The 19257-nt window shown below is 33.9% G+C and overlaps 2 protein-coding genes across 2 annotated transcripts; one reads left to right on the top strand and one right to left on the bottom strand.

Moving 5' to 3' along the window:
* Nucleotides 1–7241: 7241 nt before the first annotated feature.
* On the bottom strand, nucleotides 7242–8045 carry LOC140669614 (uncharacterized). Its single transcript, XM_072899613.1, has one exon. The coding sequence runs from the start codon at nucleotides 8043–8045 to the stop codon at nucleotides 7242–7244; it is 804 nt and encodes a 267-aa protein (XP_072755714.1).
* Nucleotides 8046–12420: 4375 nt separating this feature from the next.
* Nucleotides 12421–16591, top strand: LOC140669613 (fidgetin-like protein 1). The gene is made up of 2 exons (XM_072899612.1): nucleotides 12421–12485; nucleotides 15051–16591. The coding sequence occupies exons 1-2, from the start codon at nucleotides 12421–12423 to the stop codon at nucleotides 16351–16353; spliced, it is 1368 nt and encodes a 455-aa protein (XP_072755713.1). The 3' UTR covers nucleotides 16354–16591.
* Nucleotides 16592–19257: the final 2666 nt, after the last annotated feature.

Genomic DNA, 19257 nt, shown 5'->3' with positions numbered 1-19257 from the left:
ATTTTTTCTCAAACTTGCGGGCAATACTGCTGCGTATTTTTATATTATATGTGTAGTGGTTACGATCTTAATCAGTTTCTTACTCTTTTTACCGAAGATTGCGAACGTAACGATCGCTTGATTGTACGATTATTTAATAAAATTTTCTTTCACGAAAAACGTATTAAACATACCGACATGTAACGCTTAAACATGTAAACCTTTGTGTAATAAAATATAAAAAAATACATTGTACTATTACTTAATAAAAATTAATTATTACCTTAATTATATGTAATAAGAATCTTAATTTTTGTAGTAAAAATCTGCATCAATAAATGTGAGCAATTTTATTTTTAATCATCTATTTCTTTCACCCGCTCCTCTTTCCCATTTTACATATAAGTAGTTCCGTTACTTTTATTGTTGAAAGGGGATGTTCCGCAACCTCTTTCAACAATAGGCGCTCATCGTAATATAAGACACCGATAATACTATTTCTTTCGTTGCGTCATACCATCGCGTTTGACAGAACCTGCACGTTCCTGTGTTATTATCTTTTTTTCATTTTCACAGGCATGACGTTATACGTGGTCAACTACCATGTGACGTCATTTGTTTTGACGGGCCATACCTGCCCCACGTGCAGAACGCGCTTTTCCGTCCCACCACCGTCTCCGTAACCGATATCGCCCCAAGAGCTATACCTGCCTCGCTTGCAGAACGTCAAAGCGCTTTTTACTCCCTTCACCAGAACCGTAACCGATATCGGACCAAGAGCCATACCTGCCCCACTACGTAACATAAATGCCTTATCTAACCTTTACTCTAGTAAGTTCTTATTTAGCTCAGCACACCAGGACCAGGATCAGCAATACAAAGGACCCAGGTTCAAGTCCCGAGAAAACCAGAAAATTTTTCCAAAAAATAAATTTTTCTTACCTGAACACGAACCCTTCCCCCTCCAACCACCACTTTTTTTTCTGTCAGTCCCGGTGGTGGTGGGGGAAAACACCAGACACCCCCCGCGGTGCCCGAGGGCGCGGTGGTGGGGGTTTGTTTTGACGGGCCATACCTGCCCCATTACTACTTATATATATAATATTACAAAAATTTAGATATCTTCATTAAATTTTTTTAAATATTAATGATTAAATTATACATATATTGACTAAAGTATAAAATGTAAACGGCGATAGAGAGCAAAAATGTGTCCTGACTAAGGTAAATACACTCAATCTATGATAAAATAAATAACAAAGTTTGAGTATAATGGATTATTTATCCACTAATCTTACATATATCGTAACATGTTCAAGTAATAAATCACTTACAAAAAATTTTTTTGGAAAATCGCAATCCCCAAATTTACAAAATTGGAGATATTATAAAAGAATAGAATTAATTACTTAAAATGCGTACGTTTCGAGCTCAATTTTGAGTCTTCTTCAGTGCTATGATTACATACAATAATAAGAATTTTTATGGAACGGGAAATATAAACAATAAATTAAATATAAAGATGTAGTTAAGCTATCAACTTAATTATTCTGGATCGTCTCTGAAGGGTGTTTTTATAATGATTTTGGCAGTCACCATGAGTCAACTTTACATAAAAAATCACTAACTTGGTAATATTGCATAAGAATAAGCAGTGACCGTTGAAATTCTCATACGATATTCTGTGACGGTTGATAATAATTAGTTGATTCAAATCCGTGTACTGCGGAGGACGTTCGTATAATGTCCCTATACATGTACACATATGCATCACAACATATATTAATATTAAATATTAATTTAAAGTAAATTAAAAACTCTATTTTTTAAACTTTATTTATTTTCTCTCTTTTTTTATTTATTTTCATAAATACATATATATATTTTTATATATAATTATATATAAAATATAAAATTAAAAAAAAATATATATATATTTATATATTTTTTATTTTATATTTTATATATAATTATATATAAAAATATATATATATGTATTTATGAAAATAAATAAAAAAAGAGAGAAAATAAATAGAGTTTTTAATTTACTTTAAATTAATATTTAATATTAATATATGTATAATTTAATCATTAATATTTAAAAAAATTTTATGAAGATATCTAAATTTTGTAATATTACGCAGCATAACGTTATCTTCCCTAAATTAGTTACATTTTTATATAAGTATTGTAAATTTACAGTTAAATGCTCGTTGGTTCATTTGTGACAAACCATGAATTCGATCAGATATCGATATTGTGTTATAAACCCGGTAAAAAATTTTTATATATGATCAGACAAAAATAGTAGTATCTAATTACACAAATTTATATACAAAATTTGTCCATTTTATATATAATTATTAATAATTATACATAAAATGTTGCAGGCATTGTGTATAAGTATGTATAAGCTTACATATACATAATTCTAATTGTAGCTATCAATCCATTTATATATAAATATACGTAACGTTTTATACGGTGTCATCTATAATAATTATACATATTTTTAAACAATTGTGTAGAATCCTCTATAATAATATTCAATTCTGCATAACTATACATAAGAAATTTTTTATCGGGAATTTAAAATTTGAGTTTTGTAATAATACAATTACGAAAAATATTTTATATCACGAATTATCATTTCTACACATTTATTTATATGTAATTATAAATTTAATTACAAACGGGTGCAAGTTTACAATTACTATTCTAGTGAATCTCAAAATTACTCATAATGATACATGTATATATATTTTTTACCAAATTTTTTTACATAAATAGAAAAAAAAATTACGCAATCATAAATAAATTAATATTTAATTAGAATAAGCATATGTTTTTTTGCTATGTATGAAACCGAACTTCTAATATTAATATGATATAATTATAATTTTATGAATGCCGGCATTTGATGCGCAGGGTTCAGCCACGTTTCTTGAAGGAATAAGAAAGAAAGCATGACATAAGCGCGAGAGCGAACGAGACGCATATAGAGACAACGAGGTGTCCTATAGCTCTCTCGTTCATTCATGCGTAGAATGAGTGAGGCAGTGCTACAGGACACCACTAATCGGCATCACGTCTTGTCATGCTTTCTCTCTCGATCGTGCAGCTTGCGCTAAGGATGCAACATCGGATTGCCTCCCACTTTTTTCTCCTCCGCTGCATGAACTCGCTTCAAGTGACGTACGTACACGCTGCATGTGTATGTGACGCTCTCGGTTGTCATACACGTACATCATACACATTTACCGACGGACGCCATTTATGCCGGTACGTGTACATGTATATGTATATGTATATGTATATGTATATATATATATAATATTTACATAATATTCATGATAGAATTTTTAATTTTTTTTTCTTATAATTCATTATTATATATTTCTTATTATATATTATTATATATATTATTTATTATTATATTTATTATTTATTAACATAATTTTGTTTATAATTATTTATAAAAATAAAAATTATTTAGCAAAAAAACCTTTAATGATGTGACGATTTGTGTGCGTAACATACGGATCCCAATACATTTCTTACAGGGACACGCCTGAAGCGATTCGACTGCTCAGCCGTCGAGCCTCGAGCGCTAGTGGGAAAATAGGAGGCGTTGCCTCGGAAATCAGCCCGAAAAGAGCAACTAACTCCGAGCACTGATGTAAACGATAAAATTATAATGTGATTTTGAGTCCAAAAAAAGGGCTCAAAATGTTCATGGTAATTTTGCGTCGAAATTTAAGTTGTAACGGTGCACCTTTTCCGACGTCTCAAACAAGCTCGTCGGTTCCAGGATTCGGGAGAAGGGGAAGACTCCAATTGACGAGAACAGGGTTGTCAGTAACAAATGTTTATTAAGCGTAGTATTTACATGTGGTAGGGGTCGTGTGCTATTTACAAGTGTGATTGTGTACGTGTGATGTGCGTGTGTGAGTGCATGGGGGGTGAGTGTGTATGTGTGCGTGAGCGCAAGCGGGCGTGTTCGGCAAGCGGTACGGGTGTAATCGGTTAGCGGTGCGGTTGGTTACAGATGTAAACGGGCTGCGAGTATCTACAAGCTGAGGCCGCGCGGGTTGCGGGCGGTTCGCGATACATGCGAGTATCTACAAGCTGAGGCCGCGCGGGTTGCGGGCGGTTCGCCGTACATGCGAGTATCTACAAGCTAAGGCGGCGCGGGTTGCGAGCGATTCGTAGTATATGCAGTTCGCAGCGCGAGTATTTACAAGCGGCGCAGTGCGGGTCGTGAACGGTTTGCGTTACAAGCAAGTCGCTGGGTGACGGTCGAGCGTGCTTTGTCGTACGTTGTTTTCGTGGTTGTGCGTTGTTCTCGTTAGACTTCTGGCATCACTGCTCACAGTGGCAGCCAGAAACTGCTCCATTTTAGTTAATTCTCTCTCAGTTTTTAAGAGAAAAGGAGGAAGTTTGCTTGATCTCTTCACCACTTTCTCACCAGGTATTATAAATCAATTCAATTGTTCCTGGTTCATAATTACAATGTTTAATTTACTGTTGACCTCTCTCACCTCTTTTCTGAGGGAGAACAGATTTACTTGACTTTCCACATTAAATCCTTACACACAAAGATGATATGTATTACTTTAGAAATCATTGAAAATTAGATGATAGCCATTTAATGATTACAGATATATATATTATCAATCTTAAAATGAAAAATCAAACTCACCCTCAATTGATCTATTTAAAATATGAGACACATTGCTGTCTTCTGATATATTTTCCTCCACAGTATCATCAGTGTCGGTATTTCCTTTATATAATGATACGGAATGACAAAAACTGTCTAGAGGAGAAAGATTCGCATTGGAAATAGAAGGAGAACACATATCTGATATCAATGCTTTCTCTTGTTGTAATGCTTCAGTCACTACAGTAGACGCCTTTTGTTTTACTTGATTAAGTTCTTTCAATGCTTTTAGCTCAACATTTTTTATCTTCAGATTTGTTCTTTAAAGCATTTAATGTTTCGCGAAATTCATTTTGGACAGATGAGCTTTTCCTGGATGAATCATTACTCCTTAAATGAAGAATATCACTTGCTTGTTTGGCTCTTTTAGAGTTTACAATTTCAATTCTGGATGAAACGTTTCTTTTTAAGTTTTGGTTTTCACATTTTGACGACTTTAAAGTCATGCCTTTTCTAGTAAGTTTAAAGTTTAAACGAGGAGGAAGCGGAATTCTAGAATTATTGCCGCATTTTATATGATACATATTTGCTTCATTTTCTTCTGAAGAACTGTCAAGGTGGTTGGACTTTTTCTTAATTCTATGTCCCGATCCCATTTCCTTAGAACTCTCATAGTTGGAGTCGTAAAAAAATTGTTTGCACGCCTGAGCTGCATTGATGTATGTATCTGAAAATACGCCAGATATTAATATATAGACACAAAATGAATAATTCTGGGCAAATACATAGGCCAAAAAGCATATGAATAATAAGTTATATTATGATTGACAACATGCTCAAGGAATTAAGCCATACTTCATAATATTCGAAGTTCAATCATTCTTTCTAAGAAAAATACTATTAAAATAGTAAATTAAACTCTTCTTGGGAAATTCTAAGTAGCTTTATAATCAGCAGTTGTAAGCTTAATCCCAAGTAGTTTTACTATAACATGAGAATTTTTTTAAATGAAAGCTTACCATAAAATCTCTTTACCAGAATATCTGACGATGGCCAAGATGGATGGGCTGACTTTTCTTTACAAACAAAATCTTCAACTAATTTAGAGCCACTACTAGGCCATTTTATTTTTGTTTTCATGTTTGCATCAACTTCCGTCTTTAATCATTGAGCCAAGCCAACATCATAGAACTCATTATTATTAGGATTTTCTTGGTTTATAAATTTGAACACGACAAACTAAAATATAGAGAAAATATTACTAAAAACACGATTTACACAACACAACAGAGAGGTGAAGAACATTAATTCACCATCATTCTGACTTGGACATGATGAAACAAATACAAGAATGCAATTCTATCATATTAATTTAAAGACACACATTAAACATAAATAAAACAGAGTGATAATAAAAAATTAAAAAATTATAGAAACATTGACACTGTATGAAGTAAAGGCACACACATGTATGAATTTCCATCTGGTATAAACCATCATTTAGCTTCAACTTGCGCGAGATAAAAAACCCTTTGTTCTTCCAAATTTGATACTTTAACAATACCCAAGATTGAAGAGTATAGAGGATATTCATATACATCTGCATAATCTTGAAACAAAAATCTAACTAAAATCACTTGTTTACCTTGCAGAATTATATTTTGGAGGCACACAACTTTACCTTCTTTCGTTCTAAAACAAGAATCCCTTTTGTTGACTTTCAACGTAACACCATTAATAGAGACACATCTAAATTGTAAGCCTTGAACATTACTTTCAGGCAAAAAGTGTCTCATGCTAAGCTGAATGTGATTGTTATCCTCTAAAATAATCTCAACATTTTGATTTCTTTCATGATCTCTGTACGCAACTTGATGCAATGGCTTATAGCAGGATTGCAAAAGTGATTTTATGGATTTTAATTTATTCTCAAAGGGATATGTACTGAAAGATTCCACATTTCCATGTTCAGCACATTCCTGCGCCAAATGACATAGGGAGCGAACGTTGTAGATCACAAATTTGTCACCAAATATAACTGCAGAATGCGTAATAAATAATTTAAGCAATTCGTCAGCATAATCAAGATGAGACTGCACAAAAACAGGGCTGCTAAGAAGCCACAGTACAAAAGAAGAAAATGTTTATAAACGTTGTTGAGTACATTATCTTTGAAAATAACAATTCCATCACACAAAAGAATTCTACGAAACTCTGTAGCCTTATAATGCGCCAAGTCGAATTCTCTTGGCTTTCTATTAAAATCTGAAGGGCACGAGCTTTTAATGGTTTTCAGAGCAACTGTGATTGCATCAACTGTTATGTAATGCAGCTTCCAAGGACCATTCCATTTCATCCATGCAAGCAATAATCTTTTAAACACTCCAAAATGAACAAGATGAAATACATCCAATCGAAACTGATTTGCCATACCTGTTGGAATGAGTGTGGCCCAGTTGCACACAGACCGATTGGACACAAACTGGTTTGATTGGCTAATCGTGCTGGTGACCCTAAGGATCGGGTGATATGATTGGTTGTGTCCAATCGGTCTGTGCGCAACTGAGATCCTCCCGTTGGAATGACTTCAAGAAGAGATTCAGCTCGATGATGAGAGGGCTGTTCTCTGTTCGTGGAATGATTCATCAGTTCTTAAAGGCTGATCTAGTTCTAAATATGTCATCCTATTCTGAATCCATTCACCAATCACAGTACATTTCTCACAAGCATAACGTCCACCATGTTCAATAATACCCTTCAATAAGGCCCTAGCAGGAGCATCGCAAATGTAATGCCTTATAACAAATTGATAGACTTGACCATCATAAATGTACCCATTATCTAATAAGTTTTGAGTTTCCAAAACAAAGTCTATCAGAAATTCATCAATCTCAGGATTATTGTTGCCATAATGTATTGCAATAATAAATGGCTCATTTTTGCATCCAATTAGTTTACCTAAAATTGGCCAAAATTTCTGCTTGGAGCTCTTTGAAAGAGGCAGCCCATCCACATTGATATCGATAGTTATTTTATTAAATTTTTGTAAATATTCTCGAAAATTCATACTATCTAAATTAGCTCGGATACTTTTATACCACATTTGAGTATTATTTTCTAACTCAACCACATCTAAATGATTTTGAGTTGTCGAGAGAGTTTTGTAGCTGAGTGGCACTTCAGGAAACACAGGATGAAGTCGAAGGAGAGCATCTAATTTTGTCATTGACAGAATTCCTTCTTCTAAAGCCGATTGTCGAATTATTTCAAGAATATATAAACCTCGTTCATGATCATTAGCAAATATAAGTATTATGTCATTTTCATTATCACCACTTCCATCTTCATCTTCATCACTATTATTCTGTCGAAACTCATTGAACTCATTATCAGAATCGCTCATTATCAGAATCGCTTATCTCTGTGACATTCTCATCTCTTAATTCTTCTCTCCTTCACTAATATTATTTACATCTATCTGAATCACCACACTGTGCATCAGCAACTCAACCCGTCGGACGGGTGATTACCGTCGCATGAGTCGCTAAAACTATTTTATTTTATAACATAAAATTATGCTTTAAATAAAATTTTGGTAAAGAAGAAAATGTCTTACAATTACGTCAGGAATAAGTGTTCCTTAAAATAACGTTGGACGCTGCGATCAGCTGATTGCTACACGCGAAGTGTGTATGTCTGAGTGTGTGCGTAAAAGAAAGGGACAGAGTGAGAGAGAGAGAGAGAGAGAGAGAGAAATAACCGTCTCCGCGACGGCGCCGCAACGCTCCTTCGATTGTCATCCACATTGTTGTCGACGATCTCAGACCGATCGATATATTGATTTTCCGGCTTAGCTGAGAAAGTCAATCAATATTTTTAAAAAACGCGCGTTATTACGTTTTTGAAACTATTGCATTTATGATGCGAAGGAAAAAATTTGGGGAAATTTATTTTTATTTTGCTCACAATGAGATGTTTCAACGTGAAAATGTTTGGTCGCTTTGAAAAGAGTGAATTGATTAGAAAAAAATTTTTAGAGCAGATGCTCGAAATGCCTGCCGTCCATCCTAACGCAAGCTCTCATGCGTTTTACTAAATTTCTTTCGACCGTTCTTCATTATTTCTTCGTCGATATTCCAAATAGCAAATCGTAATTTTATCTCCAGATCTTCTATATCTTCGGGAAGCGTTTTATAAATTACTTCCTTGCAGTAGCCCCATAAAAAAAATCGAGAGGGTTGCGATCCGGAGATCTTGCAGGCCAACGTATTGGGCCGTACCGACCCATCCAGCGCCCGGGAAAATTCTTGTTTAAATAATTGGTAATGATCCTGGCGTTGTGTGGCCCAGCACCGTCTTGTTGAAAGACAATATCGTTTCTTTCAAATAATGGCACATCTTCTAAGAAATGTGGTAGATTTTTTGTTAAAAAATCTACGTAGGTTCTTCCAGTTAAAATATCTGGAAGAATAACTGGACCAAGTATTTCAGTGCCCATTATTCCAGCCCACACATTAATCTTCCAATGAGTTTGGAAATTTCGAAGTCGCGTGACTCTGGAATTTTCTTCGCTCTAAAAGTGCATATTATGCACATTAAAAATTCCTTCTTGTGTGAATAGCGATTCATCGCTGAATATCACACGAGAGGAATATGTGGGATCTGGATCAATGTTTCGCAGAAAATTTTCGCAAAATGTTCGTCTTGCAGGGCAATCTGCTGGTCGTAAATGTTGCACGCGTGTATAATGAAACGCGTGCAATTTTTCTTCTTTCAATATTCGTTGTACGGTTGTACAAGATAAATCTTGTTCTCGTGCAACTACTCAAATACTCGTTTCGGGAGCATCCTTCAAAGCACGGATGACTCTCTCTGTGTTCCGTACATTTCTAACGTCGCGATTTCTCTCAGTGTCGTGTTTGTTCGGCAGGACACTGCCAGTATCGTACAGTCTTTGAGCTGCTCCAAGTATGACGTGACCTGATGGATGTTTGGATACAATTCGGCGTATCTTCTTGCAGCATGGTTCTGCTGCCCGTGACACTCGCCAAGTGCTATCAGCATGTCGTAGTATTCTTGACTTGTGTATGATGTCATATCTTCTTCGCGCTTATTGATAATCGCTGATAATCGCAGGCTGATAATTTGTACAATCTTCGCTATACCCCCTCCTCGCTTCCCGCGACGAATCGCGAATTAGCGGGCGCGACTTTCAACAAACGGTGCTGGGCCACACAACGCCAGGATCGTTACCAATTATTTAAACAAGAATTTTCCCGGACGCTGGATGGGTCGGTACGGCCCGATACGTTGGCCCGCAAAATCTCCGAATCTCAACCCTCTCGATTTTTTTATGGGGATACTGCAAGAAAGTAATTTATAAAACCAGAAATAAGTTGACGCTGGAAGTTCATATTTTTTAATAAATTATAGCTCAAACGATTGCTCCTTTATTGCTTCCTTAGAATTTGTAATTGCTCCATTATTAAATAAAATATTTTATAAAATATTTACAAAAAACGTAAAGCTAGTAACTTTTACAAAAAACATATTTCTAATAGTTTTCCGTACTTAAAAACAGCATAAAACGATTGCTCCTTGATTGCTCTTTGATTGCTCCTTGATTGCTCCTTCATTGTTCTTTAGTTACTGCATCGGAAAAAGTAATGCTACAAACGGAGCAATTGAATTTTCTAATAAGGAAACCGTGAAGCAATCATTCTATCGAAAAATCATTGTTAAATTCTTTGAGGTATAATTATAAACAATAAAGTTGTTATTTTGTGTTTGATGATTCCCGCTGTTGAGCCCTGTAATTCCGATTAGTGGCCGACAGGTGGCGCCGTTGTCACTTGTCCAATTAATAATTTGTTAATTATTTATTAATAATACTTAATCATGAATGTTAGGGTGGAGCAATCAAGGAGCAATCGTTTTATGCTGTTTTTAAGTACGGAAAACTATTACATGGAACAAAAACCTCTAATGGATGTCCACTAGACGTCTACCATGAAGATTCGAAACCTCCATTAGATGTCCATGAAACGTCCCGTAAACATTTACTAGACATCCACAGTTCCGCATTTTATACCTCCATTCGACATCCATTAGACGTATTCATAGATGTCATATGTACGTTATATGGAGCAATAATAGATTGTTTATTCACAAATCCAATAAAATAATGCATATATGTATATATATATATATATATATATATATATATATACAGGGTTCCCCGAATTGGCGGATCAACTCTCGTGGGTAGATAGAGTAATATAATTAATGAGATATAATTAATGCAATAATTAATGAGATATAAATTAATAAAGATCGGCCAATACGTACCAGGATAAGCGCGCGCAGTAGGCGGAGTGCTCTACAAAGGACGTACAAAGAACGTACAAAGGGCGTACTTAAAGAGACATGTTCACTGCGTTCTGCGTTTATGTCTTGCCGCACGCCTAGTATCAAGTAACAACTGGGAGGTTTCTTCGCGCCGTGCGCTTATCCTGGCATGGATTGGCCGATCTTTATTAATTTATATCTTATTAATTATTGCGAATTTAGCAAAATAATATAAGATTTTTTTGTTCAGTTTAACACGCTCTATCTACCGACGAGAGTTGATCCGCCAGTTCGGGAACACCCTGTATAATTTTGAATTAAAAAAATTAATGTATTTTTAATTTTAGATAATAGAAATTTCGACTTTGTGCTTCAAATAGACAATAAAACGGATTACTTCCAATTTATCCGATTAGATGAAAATTTTTATCATGTTCTGAATCTCTTGTCGAGATTATATCAGAAGATAAACTGACAAAAAAGACATACTTTAAATTATACTTTTAGTAGTATCTGTTCTGTTAGGCTTTATATACATGTTATGAAAATTTGAATACGAGTTATAGTTCAGAGCACGCCACGGAGCGGCAAGCAAAGGAACACGTATATTATAAAATAGATCTTTTTTATCTTGTCGAAAAGATGATCAAAAAGACATCTTTTCGTCAACTAAAATTAATTATGACTTTTAGAAGACATCTTTTAGACATCTATCAAAAAATGACTTTTTTTGTAGGTAGAAAGATATATGTATGTAAAAATCTATCATATATCCATAACAGATGTCCAGTAGACATCCATGATGGATTTGTAGATGACATCTACCATGGAGGTAATAAGGATGTTGTGCCCGTGCCGTGAGGATAGGGTCTTCCGGGATATTTGCCCAAAGAGTTGGAACTCAGGCAGCAAATAAACGCACTCCGTACTTGTTTAGTAAAAGAATATATTTCGGTCGTACTGTTACACTATTCTCACACTACTGTTAACTCGCGTATTCGGTTGTTGTGTAGATGAACGGTATCAATAGGTTGATAACTTAATTACGCGCGGCTCTCTTATTAGCTACTTTCTTACGAGCGACCGCGATGGGTCTCGCGATCGGTTTATATATCGCTTTAATTTCGAAGGTGAAAGGATGAGGTTTTCTGGGTCGGAGCGCGGGACGTGCTCCGTGCTCGGGTGTCGTAATGCTTATTCAGCTTGACCGTGACTTGCTTTCTTGTTGGTCACGTCTTATTTTTTTTTCTTAATCTTTTTGTTTAATTCTTATTTAATTTTCTTATTTAATTGTTTTAATGCTTTGCTTTGCTTACTTGATTTTAGTTTCTTATTTCTTAATTTTATGTATTTACTTTTCCTTTCCAGGTAAGTGTATCGGGTTACGACAATTACGACAATTTCTATTAGATATCTAATCAACATCCACCATGGACATAGATGTCATACGGAGTTATGGAGGTTGTATGGACGTCCATTGGATGTTAAATTCCGTGTAAGTAGAAATATGTTTTTTGTAAAAGTTACTAGCTTTACGTTTTTTGTAAATATTTTATAAAGTACTTTATTTAATAATGGAGCAATTGCAAATTCGAAGAGAGCAATGAAGGAGCAATCGTTTGAGCTATAATTTATTAAAAAATATGAACTTCCAGCTCCAACTTATTTCTGGTATTTATAAACCGCTTCCCGAAGATATAGAAGATCTAGAGATAAAATTACGATTTGCTATTTGGAATATCGACAAAGAAATAATGAAGAACGTCGAAAGAAATTTAATAAAATGCATGAGAGCTTGCGTTAGAATGAACGACGGGCATTTCGAGCATCTGCTCTAAAAATGTTTTTTTATTCAATCCGCTCTTTTCAGAGCGACCAAACATTTTCACGTTGAAATATCTCATTGTGAACAAAATAAAAATAAATTTTCCCAAATTTTTTTCTTTGCATCATAAATGCAATAGTTTCAAAAACGTAATAGCGCGCGTTTTTTAAAAATATTGATTGACTCTCTCAGCTGAGCCGGAAAATCAATATATCGATCGGTCTGAGATCATCGACAACAATGTGGATGACAATCGAAGGAGCGTCGCGGCACCGTCGCGGAGCGGCTCTTTCTCTCTCTCTCTCTCTCTCTCTCTCTCTCTCTCTCTCTCTCTCTCTCTCTCTCTCTCTCTCTCTCTCTCTCTCTCTCTCTCTCTCTCTCTCTCTCTCTCTCTCTCTCTCTCTCTCTCTCTCTCTCTCTCTCTCTCTCTCTCTCTCTCTCTCTCTCTCTCTCTCTCTCTCTCTCTCTCTCTCTCTCTCTCTCTCTCTCTCTCTCTCTCTCTCTCTCTCTCTCTCTCTCTCTCTCTCTCTCTCTCTCTCTCTCTCTCTCTCTCTCTCTCTCTCTCTCTCTCTCTCTCTCTCTCTCTCTCTCTCTCTCTCTCTCTCTCTCTCTCTCTCTCTCTCTCTCTCTCTCTCTCTCTCTCTCTCTCTCTCTCTCTCTCTCTCTCTCTCTCTCTCTCTCTCTCTCTCTCTCTCTCTCTCTCTCCCCTCCCCCTCTCTCTCTCCTTCTCTCTCCCTCCCTCTCCCTCCCTCCCTCTCCCTTTTTCTCTCCCTCTCCCTTTTTCTCTCCCTCTCCCTTTTTCTCTCCCTCTCCCTTTTTCTCTCCCTCTTCCTCCCTCTCCCTCTCCCTCCTCTCTCTCTCTCTCTCTCTCTTCTCTCCCTCTCTCTCTCTCTCTCTCTCTCTCTCTCTTTCTCTCGGTAAATATCCTGTTTAGGGAAGGATGCTCTGATGTCCTTGATCTTGACATATGTTGCCAAGGTCATCACCCTAAGTAACGCTTAAAAGGTTTTAGCCGTCGCTCGTTGTTTACTAAAAAGTTACAAAAATTTTTTCAAATTGACATTTTTTTTGCAATTATTTTATCAAATATTGAAAATTTAAAAAAATGTTTCAAATAAAAGTTGTAGATCTCTTCAAAATACACATTTTATACCCTATCCATTTTTATTATACGAGCGATAGTTTTCGAGAAAAACAACGATAAAGACTCTAAACCTTATACAATATTAATTACAACATAATATATAATATAGTCCCACTGTATCCGCGCGTACACTTTCCTATTCACACAACAAATGGGTTGGGTTAGGTTATTTTTTCTGGAAGTGGAGCTCCCCGCAAGGGGGGCGAACTCACTATGCCCGCGCGTAGACTTTCTATGCGTGAAAAGTGTATGCGTGGATACAGAGGGTTCCGCCCCCCTGCGGGGGGCTCCACTTCCAATCTCTACGCATTAATTTATCATTCCCATTATACATCGAAAAATAGACAATTTCGAATTCTGTTCGATATGAAGGGAGAATTCCAATTGCGCACAGACCGATTGGACACAACCAATCATATCAACCGATGGTTAGAGTCACCAGCACGATTAGCCAATCAAATCAGTTTGTGTCTAATCGGTCTGTGTACAACTGGGCCTCACTCGATATGAACCACAGACTTCTATATATAACTAGACTGCTAACTCCGGCAAAATACATAACACCGAAAAGTATGTACAAAACTTATGTGTATGCGTCATCATTAGTAGGATGACAGTCACGCTGATTGGTTGAATTTAAAGCAATGTCACTCACAGACGAGTTTTCTATAGTAGCCATATTATATATCTATCCCCTCCTTTTCTCTATCCTATTAATGTTGTACATATTTTTCGGGGTCACTTTTTAGGTCTAATATATAAGGAAGTTAGCGGTCTAGTTATAGTATAGAAGTCTGTGATATGAACACTCCGAAGACATGATATCGAGAACATTGACGTCGTTTCGACATTGAATTGACATCAGCCTTCTCGCTGGGTAATTCAAAGAGAAGCAAAGATGTGCAAAAAAGAAAAATCTCTTCACAAATACAAGTATCTTCTAATCAAAACTTAAATAAAGAATTTTTGTTGAAGCCTGATAATAGTGAACAAAATATATCTACATATTTTACAAATATCCATGGAAATGACAATTCTAGTAAACAGATAAGTTATATCAAACAAAATGCATTAAAATTACAATCAAATAGGCATTCTTCTTATCAGAATTTAGATAAATTTGTACAAAAAAGACCTACAATAAGTAATAATAATACAAATGATACAATTGACGGGTTGTACGGACGGACATATCCACAAGCACCAAAATTAAAACGAGCTGCTTCTCCACAGTCTAGCAATGAAGAGACAAAAACAGAAAACAGCGCACTCGATTCTTTTAGAAGCGCTAAAGACGAATTATATATTCAAGAAATGAAGAGAAACAAATCGGCACCGAAAAAAACTCTAGGTGGTCGTTCAACGGCCAATTCTCAGTTCGTCTGTCCATTTAAACGAGATAAGGAAAAGTCAATACAGAGTAATAATCCATTACAAAACAAAACAAATACAGAAGAAGTGGAGGATGAGAGACTAAGAAATATCGATCCAGAGATGATCGAGTTAATTAAAAACGAAATCATGGAGTCGGATAAGACGATAACGTGGGACGATATTGCAGGTCTCGAGTACATCAAGAAGACTGTTAAAGAGGTGGTAGTATTTCCTATGTTGAGACCAGATATCTTTACCGGTCTTCGTCGTCCGCCCAAAGGGATTTTATTCTTTGGTCCACCTGGAACGGGAAAGACTCTCATCGGTAAATGCATTGCTTCACAGAGCAAGTCCACGTTCTTCTCGATTTCAGCGAGCTCCTTGACCTCTAAATGGATTGGCAATGGTGAAAAAATGGTTCGCGCGCTATTTGCGGTGGCCAGGGTTCATCAGCCGTCTGTTGTCTTCATCGATGAGATCGACTCGCTATTAACGCAACGTTCGGAAACAGAGCACGAATCTTCTAGGAGACTGAAGACAGAGTTTCTTGTACAGTTGGACGGCGCGACGACTTCGGAAGATGATCGTATTCTGATTGTCGGTGCAACTAATCGGCCTCAAGAATTAGACGAGGCAGCGAGACGGCGTCTTGTCAAGAGGCTGTACGTTCCTCTGCCAGAGCTCGAAGCACGCAAACAAATAATTAATAATTTATTGAGATCAGTACGCCATAATCTCGATGAAGCTGATATTATGAGAATTGCAGAAAAATCGGCAGGATATTCCGGCGCCGACATGAAGAATTTATGCATGGAAGCGAGTATGGAGCCGATTCGAAGTATCCCTTTCCATCAGTTGGGAGATATCAAAATGGAAGAAGTGAGGCATATAACGAGTTATGATTTCGAACAAGCACTGATTAACGTGCGCCCGAGCGTGTCTCAGTCTGATTTGAACATTTATATTGAATGGGATCGTACTTATGGCTCTGGTAATGCGCAAAACTCTAATAAAAAATGATACAATCAATAAATAAGTATTTATAATGTGCTGATTGTTGAAAAAAATTCTCTTATATTTAAATTTTTTTTTAAATATTTTACATAATATCAAATTTTTGTAATATATGTAGCTTAAAAATTTTATATACGAGTTTTGTCATTAATTCATTATCAAGATTGATTAAAAACTTGATTCTTTGTTTATAGTAAAATATGACATGTATTTATTGCAGTAATATTACCAATACATATACGTATAAATTTGCATATTCTTTTCTTTAAAACCAGAAAATTTCACCAGAACAAATCACCTATAACTTGGAACAATAATAGTCTAGATTAATTATATACTAAGAATGTATATTTAATATATTTTTTAAATATACGTTACATGAACTGAACAAATAAAATGTCTATTTTGTAGATAATAATTTTTAGAACAAAAATTATTAACTTTCATTTAAGAGATATACAAACTTTTACTGTAAAATAATAACAAAGATTGCTGTTATATATATAAAATAAATATTATATTATTGCTATATTTTTCCAAAGTTGGTATTAATAATTTTATTTAAACAAAAGTTATTAATATTTATAAAAGATCAATGCTCTATCACGACATGATAGTAAAAGATTGCGATTATAATATAAAATAAATTACGCATGTACATAATGTGTATAAATTAAATATTTTTTACTGTATTTCTCTTTCTAATTTTTGCTTATTTTTCTAAAACGTACAAAACTAAAAACGGTTTTCAATTAATATCAGATATGTATATCGCATTTTAAATTAAAAACTTTATTCTGTGAATAACACAAATGTGAACTTTCCATAAATTATTAGTACTAGAAATTGTATAATCTAATTCAACTCCATGTATATGACGTTTTAAATTATAATTTTGTTAATACAATCGGCATCTCTTTAATCTGAGTTAATAGCTCAGGATACATTTCTATTAAAGTTATAAATTCTGGAGTATTCTCAATATCTTTTAAATATAAATTGATAAAACTTTTGGCATACTTCTCTAACATTTCTCCATTATATAAACATGCCATCTTTAAATGTTCTACAACGTTGCTTACTGTTGTATTTATAATTAAGTCGTTTTCACATTTTAATTTAAGATTTTGTATATCATATTTATCAGTTGCTATAAAAAGCTCATACAATGCATTTTTCTTTGTGCCTAGTGTAAATACATCACCAGTTCGTACAAAATCTAATAATGTCTTTAGAATATCATAATTTATATCAGTTATTATTACTTCATTCTTTACACTTTCTATTAGACCATTGTTAAACATAGCCTCGAAGACTTTACTTTTTGAACATAGTAAACTCTTATTTGCTTCAAGACGTTTATTGTCTACTATAAATGTAACAGACAAGTCAGATTTCTCCTTACGAACCATCAGTATCTCTTTATCTGTATCGTCATTAAAAATATCTGTATTTTTTGTTGTAGCATGTCCCGAAACGGTTATACTACTGTTATATATTTGTACAACTACATTGAATTCAAAGTGTATTGTAAGTGTATCGTTATGTGATAAATACTTATAAAGGGAAGAACGTGAAGGAATTAGTTGATACAATAGATGAGAATTCGAATTATTTTTTAAATCTAAATGTGTTAGTCGTAATACAGAAGCAATTTCTTCTTTCTTAGTCTTTAAAGAAACAGAATAAGAAATATTTCTCAAACAATTGTCCTTTGTGCTTGTGTTTTGCATATTTTCCACCAAATAAAAATTACACCGATGAGCTTTCTTATCAGGAATCATTTCAAGATGAAAATTTTTTATGTTGCTAGAACATAAAGTATTAAGTTTATACATTTTCAAAAAATCAGCAATACTCCATATATAATAGAATTTGTCTTGTTTTAATTGTGTTCTACAATAGTAAGTGGCCTCTTCATTTATAGAAGACATCTTTGTCATCAACCCTGCCTGCAAATATAATTGATATTCAGTGATATATTCTTATAAACATCAAATATTATATCTTAAAAAGCATTTTATAATTTTGTAACTTTTTTTTATAAGTATAATGAATAATATGCAAGTAATATTAAATAGCCTTTTTAGACTATTGATATTTATTCATTAATTTTTTCTAGTAATTTTATAATTTTATATCAATTAATCATTTGTACAAAAGATAATAACTCCTCTAAAACTGTACAGTACAATCATTATTTAATCCACAAGGTATATGATTTTTTTTATTCACAACAATAAAAAATTGTTTGGATATAAACAATTATTGTGCTAAGTTAATAGTTAAAAAAATTTGATTTTCACTCTAAAAACTTTGAAAAATGAGATTAATTTACAAAAATATTTTTAACAAAAATTATTTTTTAAAATAAGAAAAGCGAGGAATATTTTTCAATATTAGTTTAATTTACAGATCACATACAATAATATATTATTATATCTTAAAATTAAGAAAACAACTATCATTACGTATAGTTACCTATTTCATTATTCCATATATAATTCTACATAAAAATAATTAATTAAACAATAATTATCACTCAAAAATATAAATGAAAAAAGATATTAAATTTTGTATTTTCAAAATTTAAGAAATTTTAAATACTTTTTAGACAATCTATAATTTACAACAAAATTCAAACAGAATAATGCTATGTATAAATTATATGTGTCGCATAATGTAGAAAATATTTAAATATACATGTATATAAAATAAAATATACTCGTATATAAAAAAATATAAGTCAAAATATCTATCAGAAGGGAAAAATATACACTTATTATATATTATAATATATAATGCATAAAATTATAAGTAAAATTGTTTTGTCACAAATTATATTGCCTAATGAAGCTTTTACTCTATACTCTCTTTCGATCAAACAATGGACCAATAAAACAAATAATT

This window comes from Anoplolepis gracilipes, chromosome 9 (genome assembly GCF_047496725.1).
Source record: "Anoplolepis gracilipes chromosome 9, ASM4749672v1, whole genome shotgun sequence".
NCBI lineage: Eukaryota > Metazoa > Arthropoda > Insecta > Hymenoptera > Formicidae > Anoplolepis > Anoplolepis gracilipes.
The sequence above is the reverse complement of the archived record's forward strand: the minus strand, read 5'-3'. Positions and strand labels throughout refer to the sequence as shown.

What these genes read in the sequence shown, in the direction of transcription:
- LOC140669614 (XM_072899613.1), bottom strand. Translation starts at nt 8,045, where the DNA reads ATGAGCGATTCTGATAATGAGTTCAATGAGTTTCGACAGAATAATAGT.
- LOC140669613 (XM_072899612.1), top strand. Translation starts at nt 12,421, where the DNA reads ATGGACATAGATGTCATACGGAGTTATGGAGGTTGTATGGACGTCCAT. An exon ending in CATTGGATGTTAAATTCCGT is followed by an intron (nt 12,486 to 15,050) that starts GTAAGTAGAAAT and finishes ACAATCAAATAG; the next exon opens with GCATTCTTCTTATCAGAATT.